This window comes from Rhamphochromis longiceps, linkage group LG3, assembly GCF_057381845.1.
Source record: "Rhamphochromis longiceps isolate RC_006_pf linkage group LG3, R_longiceps_female_GT1.1, whole genome shotgun sequence".
NCBI lineage: Eukaryota > Metazoa > Chordata > Actinopteri > Cichliformes > Cichlidae > Rhamphochromis > Rhamphochromis longiceps.
In genome coordinates this window covers 28,862,148-28,889,906 of record NC_140559.1, presented here as the reverse complement: position 1 = coordinate 28,889,906, position 27,759 = coordinate 28,862,148, and the positions used below count along the sequence as shown (strand labels likewise).

At 39.5% G+C, this 27,759-nt stretch overlaps 3 protein-coding genes across 4 annotated transcripts in view; 1 reads left to right on the top strand and 2 right to left on the bottom strand.

Moving 5' to 3' along the window:
- Window positions 1–12,120, bottom strand: part of LOC146673852 (protein-glutamine gamma-glutamyltransferase 2-like) — a 28,157-nt gene extending 16,037 nt beyond the window's left edge. Inside the window, exons 1-3 of one of the 2 annotated variants that reach the window (XM_085392230.1) lie at window positions 11,971–12,120; window positions 11,674–11,852; window positions 244–311 (exon numbers count right to left, since the gene is read on the bottom strand). In XM_085392230.1, coding sequence (XP_085248356.1) covers window positions 244–253 — 10 coding nt within the window. In that variant the 5' untranslated portion in view covers window positions 254–311; window positions 11,674–11,852; window positions 11,971–12,120. Of the gene's footprint in view, window positions 1–243; window positions 312–11,673; window positions 11,862–11,970 lie in introns of those variants that run through there. The other variant, XM_085392234.1, reaches the window with a different exon arrangement.
- coro2ab (coronin 2Ab) lies at window positions 8,545–15,922 on the top strand. The gene is made up of 13 exons (XM_085392280.1): window positions 8,545–10,865; window positions 10,971–11,087; window positions 11,222–11,371; window positions 11,682–11,882; window positions 11,952–12,068; window positions 12,435–12,539; window positions 12,643–12,739; window positions 14,054–14,169; window positions 14,247–14,337; window positions 14,432–14,586; window positions 15,210–15,377; window positions 15,458–15,526; window positions 15,604–15,922. Exons 1-13 carry the CDS (start codon window positions 10,665–10,667, stop codon window positions 15,667–15,669), a joined length of 1,653 nt encoding a protein of 550 aa, XP_085248406.1. The 5' UTR covers window positions 8,545–10,664; the 3' UTR covers window positions 15,670–15,922.
- Window positions 15,923–17,678: 1,756 nt separating this feature from the next.
- LOC146673850 (acidic leucine-rich nuclear phosphoprotein 32 family member D-like) lies at window positions 17,679–26,782 on the bottom strand. The gene is made up of 7 exons (XM_085392255.1): window positions 26,625–26,782; window positions 21,917–22,066; window positions 21,355–21,477; window positions 20,743–20,929; window positions 20,571–20,665; window positions 19,276–19,342; window positions 17,679–19,114 (listed from the first exon to the last, which is right to left on the bottom strand). Exons 1-7 carry the CDS (start codon window positions 26,676–26,678, stop codon window positions 19,035–19,037), a joined length of 756 nt encoding a protein of 251 aa, XP_085248381.1. The 5' UTR covers window positions 26,679–26,782; the 3' UTR covers window positions 17,679–19,034.
- Window positions 26,783–27,759: the final 977 nt, after the last annotated feature.

Genomic DNA, 27,759 nt, shown 5'->3' with positions numbered 1-27,759 from the left:
TGCCATTTGTTTGTTTTTCATAATTCCAAAAATGCTAACATCAGTGGCTAAAATGCAGCCTCAGACCATGACAGAACCCCCAAGATCTCTCCTCTGTACTGATGAACATTTTAACCAAAAATGTAAAATCTGGACTTTATGTCCACCTTTTATGTAATTTCAGACAAACTGTATCTGTTCTAAATGTACTGTCATTTATATATATTGATAATTCAAACATATAAATATATATTTTATACTCACTGTTCGCCATCGTCTCAGTTATTGGAGGAATCACAGCAGTTGCAGGTTTGGAAAGCAACAGCTCGGCTCTGAAAACAGAGTAGAGAATTCTGTAGCCTCCTGCCTTTTAAAGACCCAAAGATACAGACTCTGACCTACTTAATGAGAAAAAAATTCTTGCTGAAACAGGTTTTTGAAAAGACATCCTTCTTTCAAAAATGTGGTCCAACAATCTGTTTCAGAAGGAATGTTTTCTACAGTTTGTTGGGCAAGTTTTTTTCAAAGAGAGACATTTTCCACTTTCTTTGCTTCACCTGGAGGTGTTGTTTTTTATTTTGCACAGGGTAGGAACATTTCCATGCAAATGTTAGCAAATGAGGCCCAATTATTCCTAAAGAACAAGACAAAAGGCAGCCAGCATACAAAAAACTGCTTTGAAAACTAGACATTATAAGAAAAATTGCAGGCTGCGTTTGCACACAATTCAATGCACATATTTCCCTTTTTCCTAGCTAAACATAAAGAAACTACAGGTAGCTCAATGCTTTCACATAGTACTACTGTATTATTAGTCCACCAAGAGGAAAAAAAGATACATTGATTTAAAAAAAACTGAATTGAAGCCTTTTGTGCTTGGCTTTCATCAGCAGGTGTTTATCTGGAGGGCAAAAGCTTTAAAGCCATAGGTGTGGTGTCTGCTTCATTTTCACTTTTTCAGAGATTTTTCCCGATAGTTAAAGTATGCAGTCAGACATGAATCCAGATGAGTTTGATACTCTAAGAATGAATACTAGACGACAAACAACCATATCACCAAACCAGCTCAGCTAGTTCTACTTAAACAGAAAAACTTTAGTTTTAGTTATTAACAAACTGTCAGTGTGATGAGTTGAGAGTTAATACAAATCAATTGAATTCAATTTTTAAAATTTTTATTTCATTTTATTTCCATATTGCCAAAAATAACCTTTTAAGGCACTTTATACTTTACACGCTTTATATTGAAAGGTAAAGAGCCTATAAAACAGAGTGGAGAAAAAACAACAACAAGCAGACAACCCCCTATGAGCAAGCACTTGGTGACAGTAGTAAGTAGGTCAGATCCTGTAATTATATATTTTAAAAAGGCATATAAAGGAAAACAAAATACTATCACTTAGGGAAAGCACAGGGGACGTATCGACCAGTAAATCAACAGCTTTACACTGAGCTCTGTCTTCACCACAACAGACCGGTGCGACATCTGCATCACTGCAGCTGTGACCATGAAGCATTTGTCAATTGAAACATATTCCATGATCTCTTGTCTTATCTTGTCTCTCATTTCACCCCTTTCTTTGCTTCACCTGGAAATAAATGTGTCGGTATACAGAGAAATTGCTGTGGGGCAGTATACAGATTCAACAAGGCTGTTGGTTCCAAACAATTCTGATTTATTGACATACGCACGAGGGTGAAAACAAAAATTTCATAAATCTGACAGTATTTTTATGTCGTGGCCTATTTTTAGTTTTACTCCTTGCACAGGATAAGAACGTTCCCACGCAATTGTTACCAAATGTGGCCCAATTATTCCTAACACACTACCAATGCAGTGTGATGACAAAGAACAGGACAAAAGGCAAAAAAAGAGATTTGAATGTCTTTCAAGAAGCTTGAAGAGATATTCCTGAACACTACTTGGAGACATTTATATTGCAGGCTGTGTTGATGTTCAAGAGCATTAGAGTTGTGCAAACTCTTTTTGCAGTATATCGTCTATTTCCATGTACGTTTGCACACAATTCAATGCACATATTTCCCTTTTTCCTAGCTAAACATAAAGAAACTACAGGTAGCTCAATGCTTTCACACAGTACTACTGTATTATTAGTCCACCAAGAGAAAAAGATGCATTGATAAAAAAAATTGATTGAAGCCTTTTGTGCTTGGCTTTCATCAGCAGGTGTTTATCTGGAGGGCATCAGGCTTAAAGCCATAGGTGTGGTGTCTGCTTCATTTTCACTTTTTCAGAGATTTTTCCTGATAGTTAAAGTTTGCAGTCATACAAGAATCCAGGTGAGTTTGATATTCTGAGAATGAATACCAGACGACAAACAACCATATCACCAAACCAGCTCAGCTAGTTCTACTTAAACAGACAAACTTTAGTTTTAATTGCTGTCCAACTGTCAATGAAATGAACTGAGAATTAATACAAATTAAGTACAACTGAATTTTATTAAATTTAACAATTTTTAGTTCAGTTTGTATCTATTTCTATATTGCCAATCATAACAACTGTCATCTTAAGGTCAAACCACCAGTAGAACCAGGATCGGGGAGGGGCAGCTATGTGCTCCGACCAGTTGGTGGTGACGGGAGAAATCAAAGTTCACCGGGGTTGATTTAAAAGTGGAATTTAGTAATTTGTGAATATTGATTGCTCAGCAGTGATTGACTTTCCAGACACCTCATTTACCGCTTAGTCTCACTTGCAAGTATGAGATTATCCTCATCTAGAAAGAAAATAAAGCAGAAGTTGCTTTAAGGTGGGTCTAACTTGTGAAGTCACCATGACCGTACACCGTTTTTAGGTCTTGCATTCATTATGTTTCAAAAAGTAAGGCAATGACAGTCAAAATGCTCAGGGGCATAAAAGGGGTTAATGTGTGTTTGATAAGGGAGTGCTTTACACCACTATCACTTTCCCATGCTGTCAAACTCAGTACTGACATCATTACTCTAGTCCAGGGGTCAGCAACCTTTAACACCCAAAGAGCCACTTGGACCCGGTTTCCACGCAAAAGAAAACACTGGGAGCCGCAAATACTTTTTGACATTTAAAATGCAGATAACGCTGTATATATTGTTTTTTTTTACCTTTATGCTTTGTATGAACAACTAAAGTAAGTAAAGTTTATTTATTAAGCGCTTTTCACAGACAGGCAGTCACAAAGCGCTGTACACAAATATTAAAATAAACAATACAATCAATAGACATTATACACAATGTAAAAGATCAAATGTAAAGAATGTAAAGAATATAAAATACGTAGATCAACAAAAGGCTTGTTTGAACAGAAAAGTATTTAACTGCTTTTTAAAAGAATCCACAGAGCAACTAAGGTGTGTTGCTTATGAAATCCATGAAGTGCTACAGAGAAAATTACATTTTATTTATGTAATTAACACATTTTGAACTCTTAAAGAAATATAACAAAAGGAAAGACACCCAGCTGAACTAAAACTATGCTGCTAAAAAAGAAAAATAGATATTTGCAAAATTCTGCCTAAATATGTATTTTACCTGATAAATGTGTGTGGCGGGGCGTGGTCTGCAGCACCGCTGCAGGGAATGCGGACGCACCTGAGCGGCACCTGCAATCACGCCTCACCGGCTTAACGTCTGTGCTATCTGTGCTGTTGTGTTGGTGTGTGTCGAGCTGTGAGCTGCAAAGCTACAGCCGGCTGTATGCGTACAGCAACCATGTGTGAAAAGTGGTCAATAAAGAAATGTATATTTTTATATTTCAATATCACAATAATCTAACAATTTAGAACTACACGTTAAAAAAGAACTAACATAAATAAAATACACTTCAGCTAAATACTTCTAATTTATTTTCCCAAACCACGCCGAGCCGCACTATAAGGACTAAAGAGCCGCAGGTTGCCGACCCCTGCTCTAGTCCAATCATCTTCTCGCCCATCTGCTTTGAGAATCAGCCTTCACTTTGCATGCTTTAAATATCAATGCTCTTTGTCATGCTCCCTTTCAGATTCTTATTCATGCAACCCACCTCTAATTATCAAATAGATTAATTAATTTCTCTACCTCAAGAAATCATGTTGAATACTGATGTCTATCAAAAGCATCTGATGTGCATCATCCAGATGCTTTGTACTTTTGACCTCCTATGGATGGAAAAGCCCCCCCAACAATACTTGCTTTTTAAAGATGTATGCTGCACAATCATTCCTCCCTGGAAAAATAACATTTCAAATAAACCTTTAGTATCCCCAAATTCAGGCCCTTGATAAGTGGATGTAAATGGGCTCACCTGTCTGGCCTCCACTCTGTGCCCTTCCCACACACAACAGTCTTTCACCTACAAATACTCATACCCAGTAAATCAAAAAAGTTGAAACATGGAAATAAACAAACACCTATACAAACACACAGCCACATTTAGCTCTACTTTAAAATCAACAGACAAAAATGAGCATTGCCACACCTCCACTGGATATCATTAGTCTCCTTTATGTTTCCCCCCAATGAACGACAGCTCTTCCTGATTTTTGTGAAGCTCTAATTTAAGCTGGTGTTTTCTTTTTAATACTTGAAATGACTGCTTAATTATTTACTGATTAATAGCTATCCAAAAATACAAGAATATGGACAAGCAAACAACAAAGCCTTTAATATTTTTTGTCATTTCTACATTCCTTTGTTCTATCATAAAGAAATTAAAATTATCCTTTTCATCGATCAAAGACATAACTTCTTAGCCAGGCCTCTTTCTATAAATCTCTACTTAAATAGAAGGTTTGCTAATTTAGGTTATAGATGTTCTGGTCAACAGGGTAAGTGCTGATGTAATAATGTTATCAGGCTCTCAAAGCTTTGCTGTTGCAGAATGGAAAGATTTATAAGCAGAGATAAAAATCGTTCAGTAGTGCTTAATAAAATCACATACAATGTGATTAATGACAACATTTTTATACCATGTAATTACTCAGGAACTATTAATGGTTCATGATATCATTAAGAAAATAAGTAAATAAGTGACTAACAACATATTTAGATGCAAATTTATACATATAATTCATTGAGATATGAGATAATTTAATGTGGGCATGTTGTTTAAGGTTTTATAAATTATATATATATATATATATATATATATATATATATATATATATATATATATATATATATATATATTATATACACACACACACACATAAAGGATTTTAAGATAATCTGAATGTTGGAAGCTACATCATGATGTCACCATTACCATCACTTTCAAGTCGTCTTTGTGTCATCTCTTCTCTGTAAAAACACAAAAGAATAGAAGGAATACAGCTTTTAAACGGCATCAGCACACTTTAAATACTTCCCTGGGTGAGGGCCAATAGTGTCCTTGAGAGTTCACTGTAGAGGCAGGGCCAGATGTATAAAGCATCTCTGCCCTCGTCAATATCTTGTTTTGTAGTTAGCGTTCATTAACTTGAAACAATGTTTTTGTTTGTTTGTTTTTATTTTTATGCTAAAATAATCTTATGTAGTTGTTACAACTAGTTTTTGTCATAGTTAAAATGAAGTTACCTAATGTAAATAAGTAGTTCTTTTAGATTTAATTACTTATGTAGTTCTAAATTACATTTCAGAGATTTCACAGAGTTTTTATGAAACTGAAAAACAGATGGAACGCTCTAGTCTATAACCTATTGCTGCCTCCCTGTGGAGACTCTTTAGGAGATTATTCTCTTTTTCAGAATTAATAAAATTGGTCTGTGGCTGCTGTACAAAAAGAAAAACTTTTATCAGTATAATAGTTCATATTAATATGATATGAACTATTGAAGTGATAGATGAAACCAGGTGTCATTGTAGGAGAAGCAAATGTGGTAACTGAAGAGACAGATGTTGACTTGAGTCAGCCTGTTGCAGAAAGAGAACCTGATGTTAAACTAATGGATAAAGGTGTGGGAAAGCCAGATGGTTATTAAATTTTGGGAAATTCATGTTTATATTAAGTTGCTATGTGTTTTTTAGCACAATGACTGAATGTTTGTTAATCCAGCATTAATAAAATAACTAAATACAATACCTTTTGAGCACCAAGCTAGAAAAATACACCATTGCTAAAATTAATGGCTGATTTGATCTGCTTTTTTTGCTGAAAGGATATTTGAAGTTATTGTTGCTGACCATGTCCATGTCTTTATGAAGTGTATCCATCTTCTGATGGTTGCTCCCACACACATCATAAAGCTCAAATAATCTCAAACTGATTTCATGAACATGAAAATGAGTTCCCTGTACTCAAATTACCTCCATATTTAATGTCTTCTTCATCCAATACAGCACCTATGGGATGTGGTGAAACAGGAGATGTTTACACTCAGCCTTGGAGACAGGAGAAGAAGGTCGCCGAGAAGGGGCTTGGAGTAGAGCCACTACTCCTCCACATCAAAATGAGCCAGTTGAGGTGGTTCATCTGACCATGATCCCTCCTGGATGCCTCCAAGAGGAGGTATTTGGGACATGTTCTACTGCAGAGGTTATATTTTTCAGCTGGCTTTGTAGTCCCTCCAGAAGAGTTAGAGGTCGTCACCAGGGACAGGGTCTTGATGTCTGCTGAGACAGCTGTACCCAAGACCTGGACTTGGATAAGTGGAAGGAGACTATGGATGGATGGATGTTGGATGTAGGGGTGATCTACCCCAGCATTTAACATAATGCAAATGACTACAAATTAGAACAGGAGTGTCTTAATCATAACTATAGTCATAAGAAATTCGAATGGTATTTGTTAGGCTCACCAAGTTCTAAGGTAAAATATATTTTTTACACTGTCCCAACTCTCCAGTAGATTTGAAATATGTTATTGTCTTAGCTCTTGGAGCTGCATTAGAATGTGAGTGCGTGCAACTATGCTGGTCGTATCGGATTGTAGAGGTGTGTTTGTGTGTGTGCAGCCGTGCATAAACAGCTTGGCTAATACGGGAGCAGAGGCTAGACGTCATGGATCAGGAGTGAATCCACACACGGAAACACACAGAGAGGTGGATGCAGATCAGCTCAGCTGTAGACACGGAGGGAGCAGGTTTAAAAAAACTTATTTGTATCACAGTTATAGTACCTCTAATAAAAGGTATTGCAGAAGAAGTGGAAGTCACAAAACTGGTAGCAGTGTTATTAATAATAACAGTTTATGTTTTTAGCAGAAAGAGATCCCAGTGATTCCTAAGTAACTGAATTCAAGGTAAGACCATATTCATTCATTCAAATGATATTTTTCAGGGAAGATTGTATGCCTTTCTTAAAAGATCATTCGTGAAAGGCTATCAAGCATTATTTGTTTTACCTTAATCTTATTTTTAGTCTAACCTTAAATGAACATTTTCGAAAACCTTAACTGAAACTGAATCTAATCTTTCCTAACCTCAGGATGAACCTAAACTTTACCTAACCTTATCTGAACAATCCATACGCTTAATCAAACCTAAACATAATCTTTCCTAATGTTAAGCTGAACCTAATTTTGACCTGTCTTCATTTTAGGATTAATTGAACCTCATCCCAGCCTTCATGGCCTTGATTAAACCCAAGCTCTCTCTCTCCTGTGATAAGAATAAACCAATTTTAGATTTACCTTACTCTTACTAGATTTAATTTACTCTTAATTTAAATTAAGCCACATTTATGCAAAGCTTTTATTGGAATTATTTAAAGACATAAAATCTTGACTTTCATCCAGGGTCCCAGTCCCCTGTAGGACTGTTACTTTGGGACTTTTGTTTTGCTTTGTTTTGGGCTTTTCATTTTCAGTAGCTGTTGTATTTAGCCTTGCTCCAACATGAGGTGCCAGTTGAGTGGTTTCCAGCCTGAGAGTTGGGCATACCAAAGAGTCATCATTCTTCTGAAGTGTTGTTCGCTCAAACCAATAAAAACTACACAACCTCAGATTTTGTTTCTTTTTACAAAGAAAATAACTGGACATTGTTATCTTGTATCTCTCATAATTTTACAATTTTATACAAGGCTATAAAAGTTCTAACTAAGAAACCACTGTGATTTCATCATTGTTATATATTCTTTTTAAATATATGTATGAAAATCAGTGATCGTATGACAATCAGATTCCTGTTTCTAGCTGACAGGAGTGACACCTGGTGTGGTCTTCTATCGCTTTAGCCCATCTGCCTCATGGTTCAAAGTGTTGTGCATTCAGAGATGCTCTTCTGCATACCTTGGTTGTAGCAAGAGGTTGTTTTAGTTACTGCTGCCTTCCTATCAGCTCAAAACAGTCTAACCTCAACTAACCTTTGACATCAACAAGGTATTTTCACTCAGCGAACAGCCATCCAGTGGATATTTTCTCTTTGTCAGACCATTCTCTGTAAACACTGAAGATTGTTGTGTGGTAAAATCCCAGATCAGCCTATCTGGCACCAACAAGTATGGCACGTAAAAAAAGTGGAGTTCAAATAAGTACAAGAAGATTTAAATACTTTAAATCTGCCACTGATAATGTACAATGTTTATTACAGGTACACTTAGTCGAATTGAAATAAAAAAAAACAAAACACTTAAACTGTGCTTTGATTTCATTTATTGTAAATTTTATTAAAAAAATTCCCCTTTGATTATCATCTTCTTTTTCCTTTACTATTTCTTTCCTTCTCCTCACTCGACAGTAAGGTGATCTGTCTCAGCCACAGTAAAGGTCAAAGGTCAGGTTAGGGGAGTTTGTAACAACAAGAAGTGTGTGTGTAGCCAATAAATATTTAATAGAGACAAATAAGCTGTCTTGGAGGATGGATATATCACTGTGTGTGTGTGTGTGTGTGTGTGTGTGTGTGTGTGTGTGTGTGTGTGTGTGTGTGTGTGTGTGTGTGTGTGTGTGTGTGTGAGTAAATGATTAGGATCATTTATTGAAGAAACTGATTTATTATTGATAAGATTATGAAAGCCATTAATAACAGCAAATTGCATTATTGATTAGAGCCAATAATGCAGCTGCTGAGGTTCTGAAGCTCTTTCCAAAACAAACACATGCAGTCGTTTCTCCATTGATTCAGAAGACATTACAACTGTCTGAAAATTAACAATAGGTTGCTAAATGTTTTTTACCTGAATGGCTTCATATTGTGAGGTTATTATCTTACACTCAATTAGCTTATCTTATTTATTAGTCCTTTATTTATCCAGGTAAAACATCTCATTGAGATTAAAAATCTCATTTCCAAGAGAGACCTGGCATCATGGCAACAAAAGTCAAAATACACATACCACATAAGTATATAACATTTAAAACAAATACAATATCCCATACCAACATGTGTAAAATATACAATAACAGATCAAATTAAGAGTGACATTAAAAACAATCACACTGAGTAAAAGAGTTATTCTCTCGTTCCTTTAAGACAGACTTAAACTCTTCCAAACCAATTCTGATAATTTCAGTTCCTTCTGCAGATTATTCCAGGAAGCAGGGGCAGCGTATTTAAAAGCATTTTTCCCCAATTCTGCTCTGAGTTTTGGGACAATCAGTTGTATGATATTGTGAGAACGAAGGCTGTATTGGTTGTGGTTTTTACACATAAATAAGATGGAACCAGCCCAAGGAGAGATTTATAGATAAAGATCAACCAATGGGAGAGTCTGCGAATATGCAAAGAACAATGATGTACACGATTTCCACAGCCAGTAATAAAACGTAAAGCACAATGGTACACAGTATCCAATCTCTTTAGGTAGTGGGCAGGTGCATTCATAAAAAGCAGGTCACCATAATCCAATAAAGGTAAAAAAGTTGCATGAATCAAATGTTTTCTCACTTGGAGGGAGAAACAGGATTGATTTCTAAAAAAGTAACCTAGTTTTAGTTTTAACTTCGACACAAGCCTTTGAATGTGAGTTTTAAATGACAAATTCTGAGCTATAATGATCCCTAGATACTTGTAAGATGTGACCATTTCAATTTCAGTTCCTTGAATTGTTTTAATCTTAGGAGACGTAGCTAACAACTCTTTGCCATTTGAGAATAACATGAACTTGGATTTCTCTGGATTTAACACCAACTTAAGTTGGAATCCACACACACGCTTCCTCTTCAACGTTAGTTGAACGTTCTTCAACAGAATTCAACGTTAGTTCCACAACAAAATACATACAAGGGATTCTTTTGATAATGCCGAGAGCACAAACTCAGGAGGTTCAACATTCCAGTGGTGAGCTGCTCTGTGCCACTGCCTTAAATAGCAGCTGGGGAAATCAGCCAGAGCAACAGCAGGTGGAGACAATCACACAGGTGCGTGGGCCAAGAACGAGAGCCCGTAACGAGCTCCACCCAGACAGAGAGGAGGAGGAGAGACAAAGAAAACAAAAACAAAAAAGAACAACAACAAAACCTGTAGCCAGCGTGAGCCAACCAGAGAGACACGGGGACCGTGACACTCAGCCTATATCTAAACCAACTAAGCCTTCGCTTAGGTTCATCTTAAGTTTTCGCTTGACCCAAAATTAGCCTGTATTTATCCTAACCTTAAACATTATCCTAACTTCCCCTAACTTTAATCTAGTCAAGGATTAATCCTTCAATGATTAACATTAATCTAACATACCCCATTAGATTTCCCCCCATTTTCTGATTTCTTGATATAAATCTGCACCAAAACTTAAACTCCTCTAAGCTTGATACTACTGTACTCTTGTCCACCAGATGTCATGGCGATCATCCTTTCGCTGCTCAAAGTTTCGTCACATTTTTGGAAAGTCTGCCACCAAGGAGCACAGCTACGACGGGGTGCCAATCACACGTAGTGTCCACGACAACCACTACTGCTCAGCCAATCCCTGCTTCATCGCTGTGGTGACTGAGTGCGCGGGAGGCGGGTCCTTTTTAGTCCTGCCCATCCATCATGTACATAGGCCTTTTTAATTTAATTTCCTCTGAATTAACATAATAAAGGATAAAAAAAATGGGGAAACCTAAAGTTTTAAAATAGTTTCATGTTCTCTCTCTCAGACAGGCAGAGTAGACCCTCAGCATCCGAGGGTTTGTGGCCACAGCGGCAGAGTCCTGGACGTCAAGTGGAATCCATTCGATGATTACTGCATCGCCTCATGCTCAGAGGACTGCACTGTATGGCAGTTAGTTAACGACTAACTAGGATTAACTTTGGAATTAGGTTTAGGATAAGGATGGGGTTAAATTATTGGGAATTATATAGCGTTTAGTCTACAGCACATACACTTTGGTCCTGTGCATGTATTCAGGTGAAGATCTGGGATATCCCAGTCTGTGGAGTCCAACAGAACCTCACCAAGGCCAGGAAAACCCTGATTGGCCACTCCAGAAGAGTGGGGCTAATTGAGTGGCATCCAACTGCTGAGAACCTTCTGCTAAGTGCTGCCTATGACTACAAGGTCAGTGCCAATCATATAACATTCTGGCTTAAATGAGTACCGTATTTTTGTTAAAAGAAACCGTCTTTGCTTTTGTGTTGTATTCAACTTCCTTCAATATATCTTATGAACATAATGCACAGAAATCTTAGAGAAAAAGCCAATGGTTGGCATAAGACGTTTTCTATAATAGACACCTTACAGGATTGAACCAGTAAAGAAAGTATCAACACAAGAGAACCAAATGTTAAAGAGCTACACTCTACAATCAGTAATTCCAGTGCATTTAGGCTTCAAAACAGACGTGAATTTGTCTCACTTACTGCTCCAGGTCCTTCTCTGGGATGTATCCCAGGCTGGTGCAGTTATCAGGTATCCAGTTCGGGTGGTGCTGATGCCCATCCACCACCGCTACCCATCTGAGGCACTGCTGCTTTCAGTCAGCTTCAACAGTGATGGCAGCAGGCTGGCAGTCACATCCAAAGACAGACACGTTCGAGTCCTGGACCCTCGGACAGGAAAGATTTTACAGGTATGATTATTGTATCTGAATGCGAGTCCTGACAGAAAATTGCCAGGAAGGTAACTGATACTTCTGCAGGTATCAAGCAGTAACTCACACAAGGCCAACAAAGTTTTATACATCGGGGGGTTGAAGTTGCTTCTGTCCACTGGCAGCTCATCTTGGAACCACCGGCAGATCGTCCTGTGGGACCCTGTAAGATAGTTTTTTTCCTTTCAACTGTAATCTGAAACTTAATCTAAGCTGTGCTTGTTCTTAAACCTGAATCCAATTACCAGCATTTTCTAGGAGTAAGAATACTTGGGTCGTAAGACATGATTAAAAAAGAGATTGCTGAAAATGAGGCACATAGACAAAAACAAATAAATATATAATAAACATATAAAATTAAACAGCTGATAATAAAAACTGCTTTCTTGTGAAATGATTTAAGAGAATCTCACTGGAGAATTAATTATATAACTGTATATCTCAATTGAGCAACTTTTGCATATTTTAACTTGATTTTTTTTTCCCTTTACAATTTGCTCTACATTCATTCCCATATGTGTTTTCATGCAGGATGACTTATCTGAACCCTTATATGAAGAAGATCTGGATGGGTCAGCTGGAGTACTCTTCCCGTTTTATGACCCAGACACACACATGTTGTATCTGGCTGGAAAGGTCAAAAAACATAAACTGCTTGTGGCAAAATGTGCCGTTAAATTTGAGTAACCATCATCAAGGAGGTTTAGCACCACTGTATATGTTGTATTTATGCTTGTAGGGTGATGGAAACATCCGGTACTATGAGCTAAGTGCTGAAAAACCTTACATCAGCTACCTGACTGAGTACAGGTCCCTGCTGCCACAAAAAGGACTTGGTGAGACCAACACACACACACAAGTGTGTTAGCTAGTAAATGACATAATTTATACAGCTGCCAGTCCAGCTTTGTTCCAGCTCTCACCTACAGTCATGAAATCTGGGTAATGACCAAAAGAGGAAAGTCATAAAATGCCATCCTACAGAGGAAAGTCATAAAATGTCACAAAATAAAAGAGTAGGTCGACTCTCCCTAAGAGCTAAGGTGAGGAGCTCAAACATAAAGAGTAGAACAGCTGCTCCTCCATGTTGAACTCTGGGCATGCCCAACTGGGTGGAGACCCCGGAGTAAGACCTGCTCATCAGGTAGAACCAGAACAAGATGGGGCCAGCGACCCCACTCAGATAAGTGGAAGAAAATCAGCGAATCGATAGATATTCCTCCTTTTCCAACTTATCATGAAGTCATGCAAATTCTGGCTTCATACTATGACAATTGGGAATCAGGTGAGCCTGGTATCAAAATGTAGGTAAATAAGAGAGTTTTGAGTTTCCATGACTTCTTCTGACCAGACATCTAATCACATGGTGACATGACCCTTTGGATTTTTACCCAAAATGCTGTTTGAGTCAAACTTGGGTAAATCATCAAAGCAGATCAAACATGCTTGTCTCTTTTACTCTCTCACAAACATTAAATTGGTTCCATGTTGTTATTATAACTATCAGATATTCAAGGATATTGGTTCTTTGATTGGATATGAAAAAAATCATAGAGCATTGTGATCCTCTTGAAGTGAATGTAACAGTGATTTGGTTGCAGTTTTTAACAAACCTAAAACTTTGTATCCAACTCATCATCTATACCTATACTCATTTCAAGGTACCGACACAATTTTAAGAAAGCTTGTCTAAGTTCATTCACAGGCACTTTGATGCTGATCTAACAAACTTGACTTAAATGTCGACTTTGATGGATAATTTCCTTCACTGTTTCAATGCTACATCCTGCGGTCATGTTAACAGATGGAAGACACCAAGAACCAAGCTTCTGCCCCAACAACTCAACAAATGTTGGTCAATCGTCGTCTTTTCATGCCTGTTGGTCATCCTACATTTCTGAAACTGTCTTATGTCTGGTTGCAAGACTGTTAAGGCATTCTATACAGGACCAGTCTTCTGCCTGAAAAACCCATGCCTTGCTCCACCACCCTCTCACCAACCTTTAAATATTGATGTTGTCGTTTTTTAAAGTCTAGACTTTCATGTTGTAATAATAGAAAAAGGCAAAGAGTTTAGTGTCACTTTTAGAATATCCACAATACTTTATGACACAGGACTAAAATGTGTTTTGACGTCTGACTCACTCCAGGGGTGATGCCAAAGCGTGGCCTAGATGTGACCGCCTGTGAGATTTTCCGGTTTTATCGCCTGATTGCCATCAAAGACCTGGTGGAACCACTGTCCATGATCATACCACGCAAAGAGGTTGGGATGATGTACTTATCTTGAGTATAATCAGAGTACAAGAAGTATTGGTCCAGTTTTTTTCTTGTTCCTTCCAGTCAGGAATTTTTCAAGAGGATCTGTACCCAATGACAGCTGGAAACCAGGCAGCCATGACCGCTCAGGAGTGGCTGTTGGGGGTCAACAGAGGTCTGTAACCTAGCTGGGCCATCAGGTACACTAAAGATATTTACTCTCTATAGATCATTCAGTTTATCACTGATCTCTTACATTTCCTCACCAGGCCCAGTGCTGATGTCCCTGAAGCCAGACCCTCGAGTACCCAACCCTTACCCAGAAACCCCAGCTGAGAAGGGGCTGGTGAGGCAGCTTAGCTCCCTCAGGTTTCAGAGCAGCCCGGCTGCAGTGACAGAGATAGGCCAAGACTTTATAGAGGAGGTAAAGTGTGATCTGGTTATTTTACCTGACATTGCAGGGTAAAATATACCAATCTGGGGTGCCTTTTCTTGATTTTAAAGTGGTACACAGTTGTGTGAAAAAGTGCTTGGTCCCTATCTTGTTTCCTGTTTTTTAGTATGTTTTTTCACACTTAAATTTGTAACAGTAAAAGGCTGTAAAAATATCTGTAAAGATCACCAGTTATTGTAAATACTTGATTGGTGTTGTTGCTGCTAAGTATGGCCCAACAGGTTATTAGGTTTAGGGGGCAATCACCTTTTCACACAGGGCCATGTAGGTTTGGATTTTTTCCCTTTAATAATAAACACCTTCATATAGAAACGGCATTTTGTGTTTACTTGTGTTATGTTTGCCTAATATTTAAATTTGTTTGATGATCTGAAACATTTAAATGTGACAAACCTACAAAAAACAGGAAACTGGGAAAGAGGGGAAATGCTTTTTCATGCCACCGTACTCTTTTTAGAAACTTCTGTTTCCTTTAGACAAACTAGGAAATATGTTTTGCTACAGTAACCGTCACATCCTTCGAAACTGACCTGAGACCTGAGCCTTTTTTGGAGAGTAGTTCTCTGATACTTTTGTTGCTGTTCTCTGTTGAGGTTTTTCTGGAGGAGCAGCTGTCCTATCAGGATGCCAAATATCCCAAAGATCTGAGCGATCTGTCGGGGTGGCAGCCAGACGAGACCCAGGTCCCACTGTGGACATACTGCTGCACCCCGCACTGCTGCGAGCCTGCTGAGAGACCGCCACCAATGACCGAGTGTGAGGTTGGATAAATAATAAAACACTTCAGAAGAGTGTCTCCTTCTCTTGCACACAAACTCAGTCCTAGTTTTTTCTGTTTCAGCTACTCCAGGCATTTTACAAGCAGCAGGATGAGATCAGAGGCATGAAGGAGGAGCTCCATCAGAAAGACGTGAGTTCACAAACAGTACGTTATCAGAATTTCTTGTCAGATACTTTTTTATATTTTTGTGTTTTTACGTTCTGCAGATGAAAATTGCTCAGCTGGAGCAGGATATCAAAAACACCAGAAAGAACATGAGAGCGACCTTCTGATTCAGACCCTGCTGTGTAGGAGGGGCTTACAGAGACAGCGTGACCCACAGACAGCGGAGTTATCCTCCACAGACTGGACTTTGTAGTTGAAGCCACAACTCTTGTTTTCCTAAAATTCCTGAAAATGGTTTATTTGGGAGCAGAGACTATTTTCCTTCATACTTCACAAACTACCTGAAACACAATGGTCACCATCGAATATAAGAAACCCTGCGTCTGGGATGATGGGATGCAAAAATGCTAATTTCTTAAAACTCTTGAATTAAAGCTGTCCAAATACTTATGGAGCTAAGTGTAATTATGACCACATGCAAGGTGCAGTGATGTCAGGCAGCAGACACACACCACCTGCTCTAGTGACTTTTACTGGTGCAAGCAGGTTGGAAACAATGGAAGGGGCAGAAGGACACAGATCTTCTTGTTAGCAGTTTGCAAACTAATTTCAAGGGTAAGATACATGACCTTGCTGTTTTGGTAGGCCAAAAGAGCTAAAATGCATAAATCGCAAAACTCATGAAAAACACAGTGTGAGTGTGCAAAAAATGTTGAATGAAGTTTGGAACTGGACTGCATGAAAATGTTTGATGTAGTCACCCAGGGTTTCTGGACTCTTTGAAGCCTCAGTCCTGTGGTTTCATTGAATACTCATTAAAATGAATGTAAGACCAATAAAATATGAGTGTTTCCCTCAACAAAACTGAAGCACTATTTGTTTTGGGTGGTCTGCAACACACATAGAGCCATATCATTAGTCAGGTAATTACATTATGTAATATTATGTTCCAGATCAGCACACACACAGCTCCCGTGTGCCGGAAATTTAGCTATGAAGACCAAAAATGTGTTTCGCACCAGGCTGTAAATGTTCTTGTTTCTGCTTTAAAGTTTGTGATGAGTGACTCACTCCAGTGGCCATTAGAGGAACTGCAGTTTTCTGACTTAATCGTGTTTCATATTTAAAGTTGATTGATCTGTGACGTCACATCAGCTTGCGGAAATAAATGTTTTAAAATCCAGCACAGACCTGACACAGAACGTCAAAGATGAGAAAAGGCTGAGGGACAAAAATCAGAACTGGACTGAACAATCAGTGAAAACAGATCTGATGGAGTCATGAATCTGATCTATAGAAGAACATGGGGCGGCTCTGTTATGGTTTTGCTCTGCATTTCAGCCTGTGGGGTTCTTGTCACAGAACCATTTGGTCCACTGTGTATATGTCCGCACAACTGCAATTGTGCTAAAAAATTGGCCAAAAAATTCAGTCAGCTACATCAGTGTCTACTGTTTACTATCATAGCCAAGTGGCTAACAAACATAAACAGAAGTTTTCACTATCCGTACTAATTAATGTTATCTTGTTGTATCAGGTCAGTGCTATCCTCTATACTGTTGCATGCTGGCAGCAGGTTGAGGGTCACAGATGCCAACAGACTAAACTGACCCACAAGGCCAGTAATGTTGTGGGGATGGAGCTGGACTCCGTTAGGGTGGTGTCTGAGAGGCAGATGTTGTCCAAGATAAGGACAATTATGGATAATACCTCCCACCCACTCCATGACATGCTGGCTAGTCACAGGAGCACGTTCAGTGAGACTGAGATTCCCAACAAGCACCTAACCTCTGTTAATCCTTGATATGTATAATTGAGTGATCTGTATATATTAGTGCGGGTTGGTTATTAGATGCTGCTCCAACCAGCCAGTGAATAACCCGCTGCCCCGCCCTCTCCTCCCTGTGCCCCAAGCAGCAGGTGCACCTCGCATACAGAGGGCGCCCTTCCAGTAAGTGGCCGATAGAAAATAGAGCGGTGTCTATGCCATTCCCAATATGCGCTCATGATGTCGGGGCAGCATGAGAACGAGCAACTTTTTTTGCCGATGCCCGTGATGCCGCCCTGGGCAACTGCCCATGTCACCCATGTCAAAAACCGCTACTGACTGTGAGCAGCGCTGGCTTTAAAAGACTAAACGAGACGGGGGGAGACGAGGACACAAGAGAGCCAGGAGCAAAATGTTAAGATTTTATTTACAAAGTCCTTTTTGTATGTATTTTTTGTTTGCTTTCATTTAACTTACAGAAAGTAAAACACAAAAAAACCAAATCAAAAAGAAAACAACCTCGACTAGTCAGTGTAAGCTTGAAGGAACATCTGGAGCTCTCTACTGAGGAGACAGAAACTAAAGGAGGCAGAAAGAGGGAGAGGGGGGAGGAAAGAGGCAGAGCGTTTCCCCAGACAACCATACAAAAATTAAACAAAAACAAATTCCTCTGAAAAAATATTTCTTTTAAAAAGCTCTGTTGGCAAAAAAAGACAACACGGTTTGCCCTGAGCAGGTTTGGCCTTGGCAACAGGAAGAGGGAGGAGGGTGGGTAGCTTTTTTTGTTTTTTTAAGATTGGCTTTAACACAATGATGTCATCAGAGCGACGAGCTACATCACAGACCGATGACATCAGGGGAAGAATAAGGAAATGGAGTTGGGTTCAGATTTCATTAATTCATTTATTAACTCCTCATGTTTTTATTGTCTTGTAAAAAAATAAAAGAAACCACGCCCACATACAATGGAAAAAAAAGTTAAGGAGAGACATTTATTCTCAGGAGGAAGAGGAAAACTGACGTAAAGTCTGCAACGTTTTGTTTTTTTGAGCTTTTCCAGACTGGTGATGCATTTACTGCCCACAAACAAGAGTTGGAATTTAGAGTTCAGATGGTTTCTTTCCTGTTAGCACAAGTTTAGGTTGTTTCCCCCCCCCATTTTAAATGTAAACTGTGATGAAACAAACAAATAAACAAATAAAAAACTGTCTAGCTGTATATTCTGATGGAAGATTTGCAGGTTTCCAAAGAAGGCGAAACATCCTCTGGTTCCAGCTTCTAAAAATGTGAGAATCTCTCTGCAGCTTCTTATTTTAATAGCTAAACAAACTCTTTTATACAGTTGATGGTGGGACGAGAAAACAGATACTTTTCTGTTAAAGTGTTTTCTTCTTTCCTGAGTTCACAAAAAATAAACGTGCTGCCATTAAACCAAAAGAATAACACTGCGGCAAAAACAGAGGACTAAATGGAGGCTGTAAGTTGTTGATGACAATGGGAAAAAAAATTTGGCTCAACTTGTGGAAATGAAAGTATTTAAAAAAAAAAAATAAAAAAATAATTAATGAGGCGTTTTAGACAATAACGGATGTCAATTTGGCAGGCGACAAGCGAGGAGACCAGAGTCAGAAATGGGACGTGGCCCAGAGTGAAAGTGGGAGGAGGCAGAGGGGGAAGAATTGGCAGCAGGGATGAGACATTTAGACTGAGTGGATAAGAGGTCAGCAGGGTTTGCGGGGGTCAGGGAGGGGTCTCTGCAGGCCCTCATTCATCATCGTCATCATCATCCTCGTCCTCGGGGTCCCTCTTCCTCTTTTCTCCTTTGGCTGGAGACGAGTCCTCATCTGCAGGAAGAACAATGGGAGTCTTTTATTTGGCTGATTAGTTACTACTTGGCTACACCTGACTGAACCAACTCAACAGACACCATCAGATATAAATGAGTGTTCGAGTGTTCCTCAAAACAAAGAGAAGTAATAGTGAGGAAAAATACAGGTTTACTCACCATCCTCCTCCTCATCTTCATCATCGTCTTCTTCCTCGCTGTCCACATCTCCGTTCACCTCTCCATCCTGCAGGGACAAAGACTGCTGATGCAAACTCACAGTGCCTCTTCCGAATCAGTCGGAAAGTCCGAGTTCCCAGTTGGAAATGTGTTGTGGAACGCTCCCTCAATTCGGGATTACCCCGCTCGGAAAGTCAGAGCAGACTAATGTACCACAAGCTACAATCAAAGTTTTACTACTGTTTACTGAACGTAAACTGTGAACATTTAAACTGTGCTGCAAAAGCTGTGTATTTTTGACCGACTCAGCCACGCACAGAACACTGACCAGCCTCTACTCATGAACATGAGAAAAAGCATGATGATGTTTTACTAGTGACGCCTGAATGGTTTTACTTTGCTAAGAACCAAACAAATCCTGCCTTTCGTTGCTTTTACTGGAACCACCTATAGTGGTGTGGGGTTGTTATAGCAAACTGTGCTTGGCATACAGCTTTTTGTCAGACTTTGTGTACGTGTTTTCTCGCCGTATTGTTTTTAAGTGTAGCCAGTTTCCTTTCTTGTTATCAAACATGACGATTTTTAATTTTCGTGAACAAGAATTAAGGAGACCCTCTCCTGACTCATCAAGGGCACCACAAGCTTCCCTGTTCCTTTCCAAGCAATCTGTGTTTAACCTACAGACACCTGTCGGGTTTTGGAGGACTACATGAAAGCACATGTGTGTACCTATAAACAAACAGAGCTGTTGTATTATAAATTATCCATATGGGTGTTTAACTGCACGGGTCTCCTGGTGGGAGCCAACCTGCCTCCAACCAATCCCAGCGTGCCTGCAGTCACTTTGTCGAGGAGTTTAGAATTAATTATTTATATATGCAGACAGATTCCCAACATGCTGCAAATACTGAGCAACTCTTGTGTCCCTGAATGCAACCTGTCTGCAACACGTCTCTGTGCAGTATGGCACTTAACTGGTTGCATTCTGGTTACATTTCTGAGGTTCTGCCTGGACTTTTCAGAGATTCATCACGAACTGTAACATGTAAACGACGCCAACTTAACCTCATTAAATTGCAGACTGACTCCATCTTATTGTAGTCTTAATGCACCAAATTCACAGGACAGAGGGCATTTGACTGTGATGCTGTGATGAAAGTGGTTTTAGACAGCATGTGGAGGACAGACGAGCAAATACGTCAGATAAACAGAAGACACTTCGCATCTCATTTCCCCTCCTTTCATCGTTCTTCAGCATTTCTATGTAAATGTTACTGATTTAACTCCAAACTCACCTCATCACCGCTGTCGTCGTCTTCGTCGTCCTCCTCAGCCACTACGTCTTCTTCATCCTCCTCTTCCTCTTCCTCAAAGTCCTCTGACTCGCCCTCTGCAAAATAAAAAAAACTATCTTAATATTACTGTCGCTTTAATTTTCTCTCAGTTTTCTAGAAATCAAACCTTCACCTTCTTCGTCCTCATCGTCGACGCCGTCTCCCTCGCCCTCGGAGTCGGAGGCCTCGCAGTCGTCGATGTCGTAGCCGTCCAGGTAGGTGAGCTGGGGGAGCAGCTTGAAGATGGACTCCCTGTAGTCGGCCAGGTTTGTCACCTCGCAGTTAAACAGGTCGAGACTCTTCAGCTGGGGCAGCTTTTTCTGGAGGGACAAAGACGGACATCCGATCAGTTTTCTGAAAACATTTTCAAAGAACTAATGAAGAAGTACAAAGTGCTGCCCTCGTTTGGCTACAGCACACTGTGTGCAAGTTTGCTTTGGACATAATACTGACGACCCACAGCTCGTGCACTATTATGTCACTACAAGCTGAAACTGCATTATGGACACCTGAGACCAGCACATATATTGTATACCTACATGTCAGTATAAGGATAACAGAGCTGCTGACTGTCGTCCATGTTGGCTGTTACTATAGAAACTGTTTGTTTATATATACATATATAAATGTGTTTGTGTTTCATGCTGTTATATGATTTACTGATGGTTACAACCTATTCACATACAAAAGCACACAGCAGTGATCTGTCACTTCTTTTTTAAATAACGATGTAGACTCCACCCACCAGCGGCTCCAGGGTGCTGATGTCTTTGAACTTGTTCCCACTGAGGTTAAGGTGCGTTAGGTTCACCAGCCGCTCTGCCAGGACCTCCAGACCACCTGATATCCTGTTGTCACTGAGCTCCAACTGCAGAGACACAAAGAAAAGCTGTGAATCAAAAAAATCAAACAGAAATATATATATATATTTTTAAAAACCTGGTGATATCGCAGCTTTATATTATTACATCATTAGTGTCTTTTACTTTTAGAGCGCTGACAGGACAAAAAGAAAGACACAAAAAGCCATCAAACTGTGTGACAGTTGAAGCCAAACACAAAGCTTCTCAACCCTCTGCTGCACCAAAAAGCAAGCAAAGTATACCAGAGGCAGCTGTCCACAGGCTACGTAACTGAGAAATTCACCAATAACAAACCAAACAATCAAATTTGAATCACCTTTCAGAAACTACAAAGAGAAAACATGCTGGAAAAGGAACTGAAAGCTCTGCAAAGCTGAACATCTGCACCTTCTTCAAACATTTACATGAACATCTGGTTTCCTGACGCTCTGCAGGCCCTCTCACCTTTTTGAGTTTGGCCAGCTTTGGGATGTCTGCGACGCTGGTCAGGCCGACGTTGATGAGGCTGAGCAGTTCCAGATTCGAGAACTCTTCTGTGATTCCCTCGATCTTTCCTTCGCTCGAGCGACAGTTATCCAGGACCAGCTCCTGGACCTGAGGGGAGAGAAGGGACAGCGCGCCGTTAATCCAGCATGGCTCAAAGTCGCCAACCGGGTGAAAGAGTGGATAACTGTAAACACTATTTCTATTTTAAGCAGCATGTGAGAAGAGTGACACATTAAACTGGTTACAGTTTGACTCTGTGACTCTTCGCCACTTTTAACCCTGAATGTTTCATGTTTAGCCTCCAGATTTCAACATATCATTTTCGATTTTTGCGTGATGGTTGATACAGTAACAGCATGTTGTAATAAAAAAATAATAAAACATCAACGTTTTTTTGAATACACTGTGTGCTCTTGTATGTTTAATCTAGTTGAGCTTTTCCTCTCTGCTTACTTTGTTTATGCAAAAATAAAAACTTCCTTATAATAATCTGCAGTTGTGCTTCCACACATACGCAGGTATTCATAGGGTTTATGTTAGGGGTGGGCGGTATAAACGGTATACGGTAGAAACTATATAAATTTGGCCAGTGTTAGAGATTTTGACTATTCCGCTCTACCGTGCATGTTGATGGTGTCATCAAGCTGCGCCTGTTTTGGTCGAAAGCATGGCAGTGGCTGCAAACAACATCATCTGCAAATTATGGCGGGCGACAGTAAAATCAAAGAGACGAAGCACTTTTGGAATATGGGCAAAAACTGTGCTTCCTCCACTTCCCTACCATCTATTCATTAATGCTGCATTCCATCACAGCTGCTCTATTCTCATGTTGTTGCAGTATATTAATGACTAACCTCATATTGTTGATGAATAATCTCAGTTGTTCTCCTGACTGGTTTGGTCTGTTTACAGCATCCTGCCATGCGACTGCATTTGTCCCCAACCACTAGAAACCCTCATGTTAACTTTTATCGAGTGGAAAAGAAGTTGGCGTTCATCCTTCAGCTTTACTGTGCTAATCTTAAACTAACGTGGCTGTTTTGCTAGTGATCACGTAGCACATCATTATATACCAGCTAGCCCAACTTCAGTAACCCTACAAAAGTGACTGCTGTTTAGTTTTCTGTCTTCATTTATGTTGGAAGTGATAGCAGAGCTGTACTTTTTAAATTTGTTTAGAAATCTCTCAGTCAGAACATGCTATATCGTGTTTAGGTGGAAAACTAGCGAGCTAACTTCTGGATGCCTGGATGTTAAACTTAATTGTTACACCTGGTAGAGCAGAACGCTGATCATTTTATTACAGATGAAAGAATTTAGACAGTTTTTCAACTCTCAGTGATGCTGCAGTGATCGTTTGATTTTGGGACCTGAACCAGATGGAGTTTAGGACCCAGATTACTCCGCGAGGCTCCTGACTACAGCAGCCGTAATGCTCCAACAATCCATCAAGCGGTGCAGCTTCGTAGCTTACCAAAGTCGTACTAAAACATTTTTGACAGATTTCTGAGTGCCATGTACCACATAAAATCAGTTCGAGGTCAGTGAGCACAACCAGAATTCATACACAATCCACACTGTTGATTTTTGAGAAAATGAAAGGATTTTAAGTGTGCCTTATAGTGTGTAAAATACGTTATACAGAAGAAAAGAACGTATTGCGATATATATCGTTACCGCACATGCTTTAAATCAGCTGTCTCCAACCGGAGCGGTTTATGCCCGACAATATTTTCACGGACCGGCCTTTAAGGTGTCGCGGATAAATACAACAAAATAAAACTAGCACCGTTACCGAAAAAAAAGAAAATTTATTCATAACACACGTGAAAAGACCCAGGAATACAGAGTTAACGATAAAAACGATAACAAAAAAACCCTGAAAACCATACATTTCACACCGAGCCTCAACTCTTGCGGCCCGGTACCAAACGACTCACGGACCGGTCCGAGGCCCGGGGGTTGGAGACCGCTGCTTTAAATTATATCTTGATATGGATTTTAGGCCATATTGCCCAGCCCTAGTTTATGTTTTGTTTTTTTCCCCTGTGTGTTTTGATCCTTTGTTCACATGTAAACAACTTTTTAGATCACCGAAACTCTCCCAAGTTTAAGTTCTTCAGAAACTCCACTTCTGCGTTTACATGTGGATGAAGAATCTGCAAAAATCAGTCGAGCTGCCGCTGTAATCTCGTTGTCAGCTGGTGACATGAAACAAATCTGTAACCTCAAATGACTCACTTGATGGTTTGATTAAATAGCGAGGTCAATGTGACTAATTCATTTTCCTTGTACTGAGCACTGCCTAACGGGTAAGGTGACTTCAAATAGAAAGCGTGGTTACCCACAGAAGCAGCGCGAGAACACGGGAGTTTCCACGGCGTTTTCGTTGAAACATGTCAGTGTTTCATTGTATGATCACAGCGCCTCCCTTGTAATAAAACCCAATCATCCCCTACGTATAAACAGGAGGACTTTTGCAGAATGTTAAGCTGACACAAGTTACCCATTTACTGGCTTGCAGTACTTGGGGTCATGTGGAAAACAAGCAAAAAAAAAAACAAAAAAAAAAAAAGACGTCCCTTCACCTCAAACTGATGATTCATTCAATCAGTTTTTCAGTCTATATGTACCTAAAACAGAGTTCGAAAAACACTGCATACCCACAGACACCATAAAAGATGGATGAAGTTCCGGTCTATAAGATGCAGTATTTTTAGTCACCACCAGAGGGCAATAACATACGGCAGCTTTTTAGTATTAAATAGTGGTCTGTATTAAAAATATGCAATGGCTTAATTAATTAATGTGCTAGTATTCCGGTCGTAGTAGTGACATTTATTTTCAGCCAGATTTAAAATGTACAAAAAGCATAATCAGTTAATAATTTTCACTCATTTGAATAATGTGGACAAAACTTCAACATTTTTTTTCCTTTCTCTGAGTGCTGCCTTTAGTGGGCACCACAGCAAAACCTTAAAGTGTCCACCTCATACCTGAATTTTGCTTCAGCTGGAAATCTGGAATAACTTGATAACTGATCACCCTATACTTTGCATCCTCCTCTGTGGTCTTCCTCCTTTCCTCCTGCCTGCCAGCTCCATGTTTATCACCCTTTGTCCAGTATATCCACCATTGCTCCTCCTCACATGACCAAACCATCTCAGCCTCCAACTGGCTTTCCAACTTTGTCTTCCAAACCGAACTGTCCCTCTTGTGTTCTCATTTCTAATTTTGTCCTAACCTGCTCACTCAAAACAGAAACCTTAACATCTTCAGCTCTGCCTACTGTCTTTTTGACCGTGCCACCATCTTTAAACCATACATTGCAGCAGTTCTCACGACAATCTAGTAAACATTCCCTTTCACTCTTGAACCTATCACTCCAACCACATTAGCCCAATTAAACATTACACCAACTCCAAGAGTAGCTTTCCATGATTTTTATTGGTTCAAAAACTTCTGAAATGGCCACAGTAGGGAGATTGGGGACAGCCAAAAGGAGAGAAAAAAGTAAGAAAGAGAGAGAGACACTGCCTAATACCTGAGCATTGAGCTCAGAGATTACCTGTACATACATTGCCCTCAGTATTTAAACCTTTTGTAATGTTTGAAATACAACAGCATTACATACAATATGTTATTTTCAAAAACCACCAAAACACTTTAGGTGTATATCAGTTTATTTGTTGTAAATCTCGTCATTTTCAGTTGTTTTCAAAAGAAAAACAAACTAGGATCCTACAGAGGACGCCTGTGCGGTTTCATGTTGGAACGGGGCCCGACCGAGGCTCTGTTTGTAAACTCGTAGCAACACGTGACGCTGCTAGTTAGCTCTGTTGCTAGCTGCGTGTTATTACCAGCCCCTCCGCTCTGCGGAGCCCTCACTTATCGACCCAAAATGATAAGGTACTGCGGCGGAAAATGTCTCTCATTACGGTGGTTCTATGAGAAATGATATGAGTAAACGAGTGTCGTAAATTCGGACCACAACGACTCAGCCACTTTATAAAAGTAGCGCTAGCACGCCGCTGGCTACGCGCCCTTAGCGCGTTTATGCTCGCTGGATCCGACTAATCTCTGGAAACGCGTTTTCGTAAACAGTTATTTTTAAAAAGTGACTCGGTGAGTTGCAGAAAAATATTTTTAACAAAATATTAACAAGTAAATAAAATGTTAATACGCAATGGGGGGTTTTAGAATTAAAATGCCATCTATCGACTTCGAAATAAATGAAATTCTAGAATTAGCCAGGCCCGAAAGACGTCGATTATATTTTTATTTCCCGATAAGCAGGCGGTTTTAAGTTAATTTTCATGCGTGGGGATTTTCATTTAAATTTTAATAACTTTCAAGAGCATCAGTAATATGAATAAAACGAGAAATGCGTGGGCATAAAATGAAAACAACGTGGTAAACAACTGCGTGACTGCGCTGTTTGCGAGCGGCGATAACAGCTACTTAGTTGAAGGGAAGCAGCTAATTCAAGAATTTCGCAGACTTTGTGTTAGCTTAGATCTAAACTTGCTTTTTTAAGATATGCTGTTTTTTAATCACTTTTTCCCCCTCAAGCTGCAGACACGCTGCCATGTGCTCGCCACCCCTCCTCCTGCCGGTCTACAGCAGATCAATTCCAATAAAGAAGCACACAACCCGAGAGACTCACCTCCGAGGGCGACCGGTGCCTCAACTCTAAGGAGACCCTCTTCTTCATGTCCATTTTCCTCCGGTTTTTCCTGGCTTTGGTTCTTTACGTTATGGAAAGCTTGTTTTCTCTCTCGTCCTCTGTTCAGCATCAACACGCGGAACCGGAGTGAAGCTAGCCACAATAGATACTCGTCATTTCCGGGAACGGCTTTCAAAATAAAGTTGTGGTTACGTGGTATAGCGGAAGTAGAAACATGGCTTATTCCGCCCAGAGGTTCGCACACTTTACCTTCAGGCCATGCACTCTATAATTCATCCACGTATATGCACTTATTTCGTCTTGAGATTATCCAGCGCGTGTGAGAGTTCTACGTTTCATCTCATTTTAGCGGGAACACACGAAACCTCCTTTAGGTTCTAGTGTACTCGCTTTAGCTTGACGCATGCTCGGAACGCTCCAGTGGCGCATGTGGAAAAGTGGGTCAAGCCGTATGGTGCATTGAATGCCTGAGTTATAAATCAGATATTTAGCCTTCGCACAGAAAATGACTAAAAATTAATACAAATAGGCCAAAACATTTAATTGCGGACAGTATTTTTAAACAGTGATAATAAAACTGATTCAAGACTGCTGGATTCCTTAAACCTTACTAGATGCTATATAAATTCACCAATTTTCCTGTGATATAGACAGTTTGAGTTTTTTCAGCTTGAGTATGTAAATTTCGAGTTTCTGAGGTGATCTTGAACATATCAGATATTGATTTGTAAATGGAGGGAAACGGCAGCAGTAGGGAAACAATACTCTACAGCGCCACTATACTGTCATTTGGAATCATTACACAGATATAAAAAGTCGACCACGTGCAGTAACTTAACTCTAAAAGAAAAATCATATCTCATTTATTTCCACATTAATATAAACGATAATGAAGAATTGCTTATCACTAGCAAAAAATGTCTGGCATGTGAGATAATTCACTTTCACTATGACTTTATGACATTTTCACTACACACTATAGCCTTCACTTATTTATATTTATTGTTATTATTATTATTATTATTATTATTATTATCGTTGTTGTAGCTTAATGTATCATTGTGGTTATCATTTTTAACTTACAACATAATATATTAACAGTAATTTTGAGAAA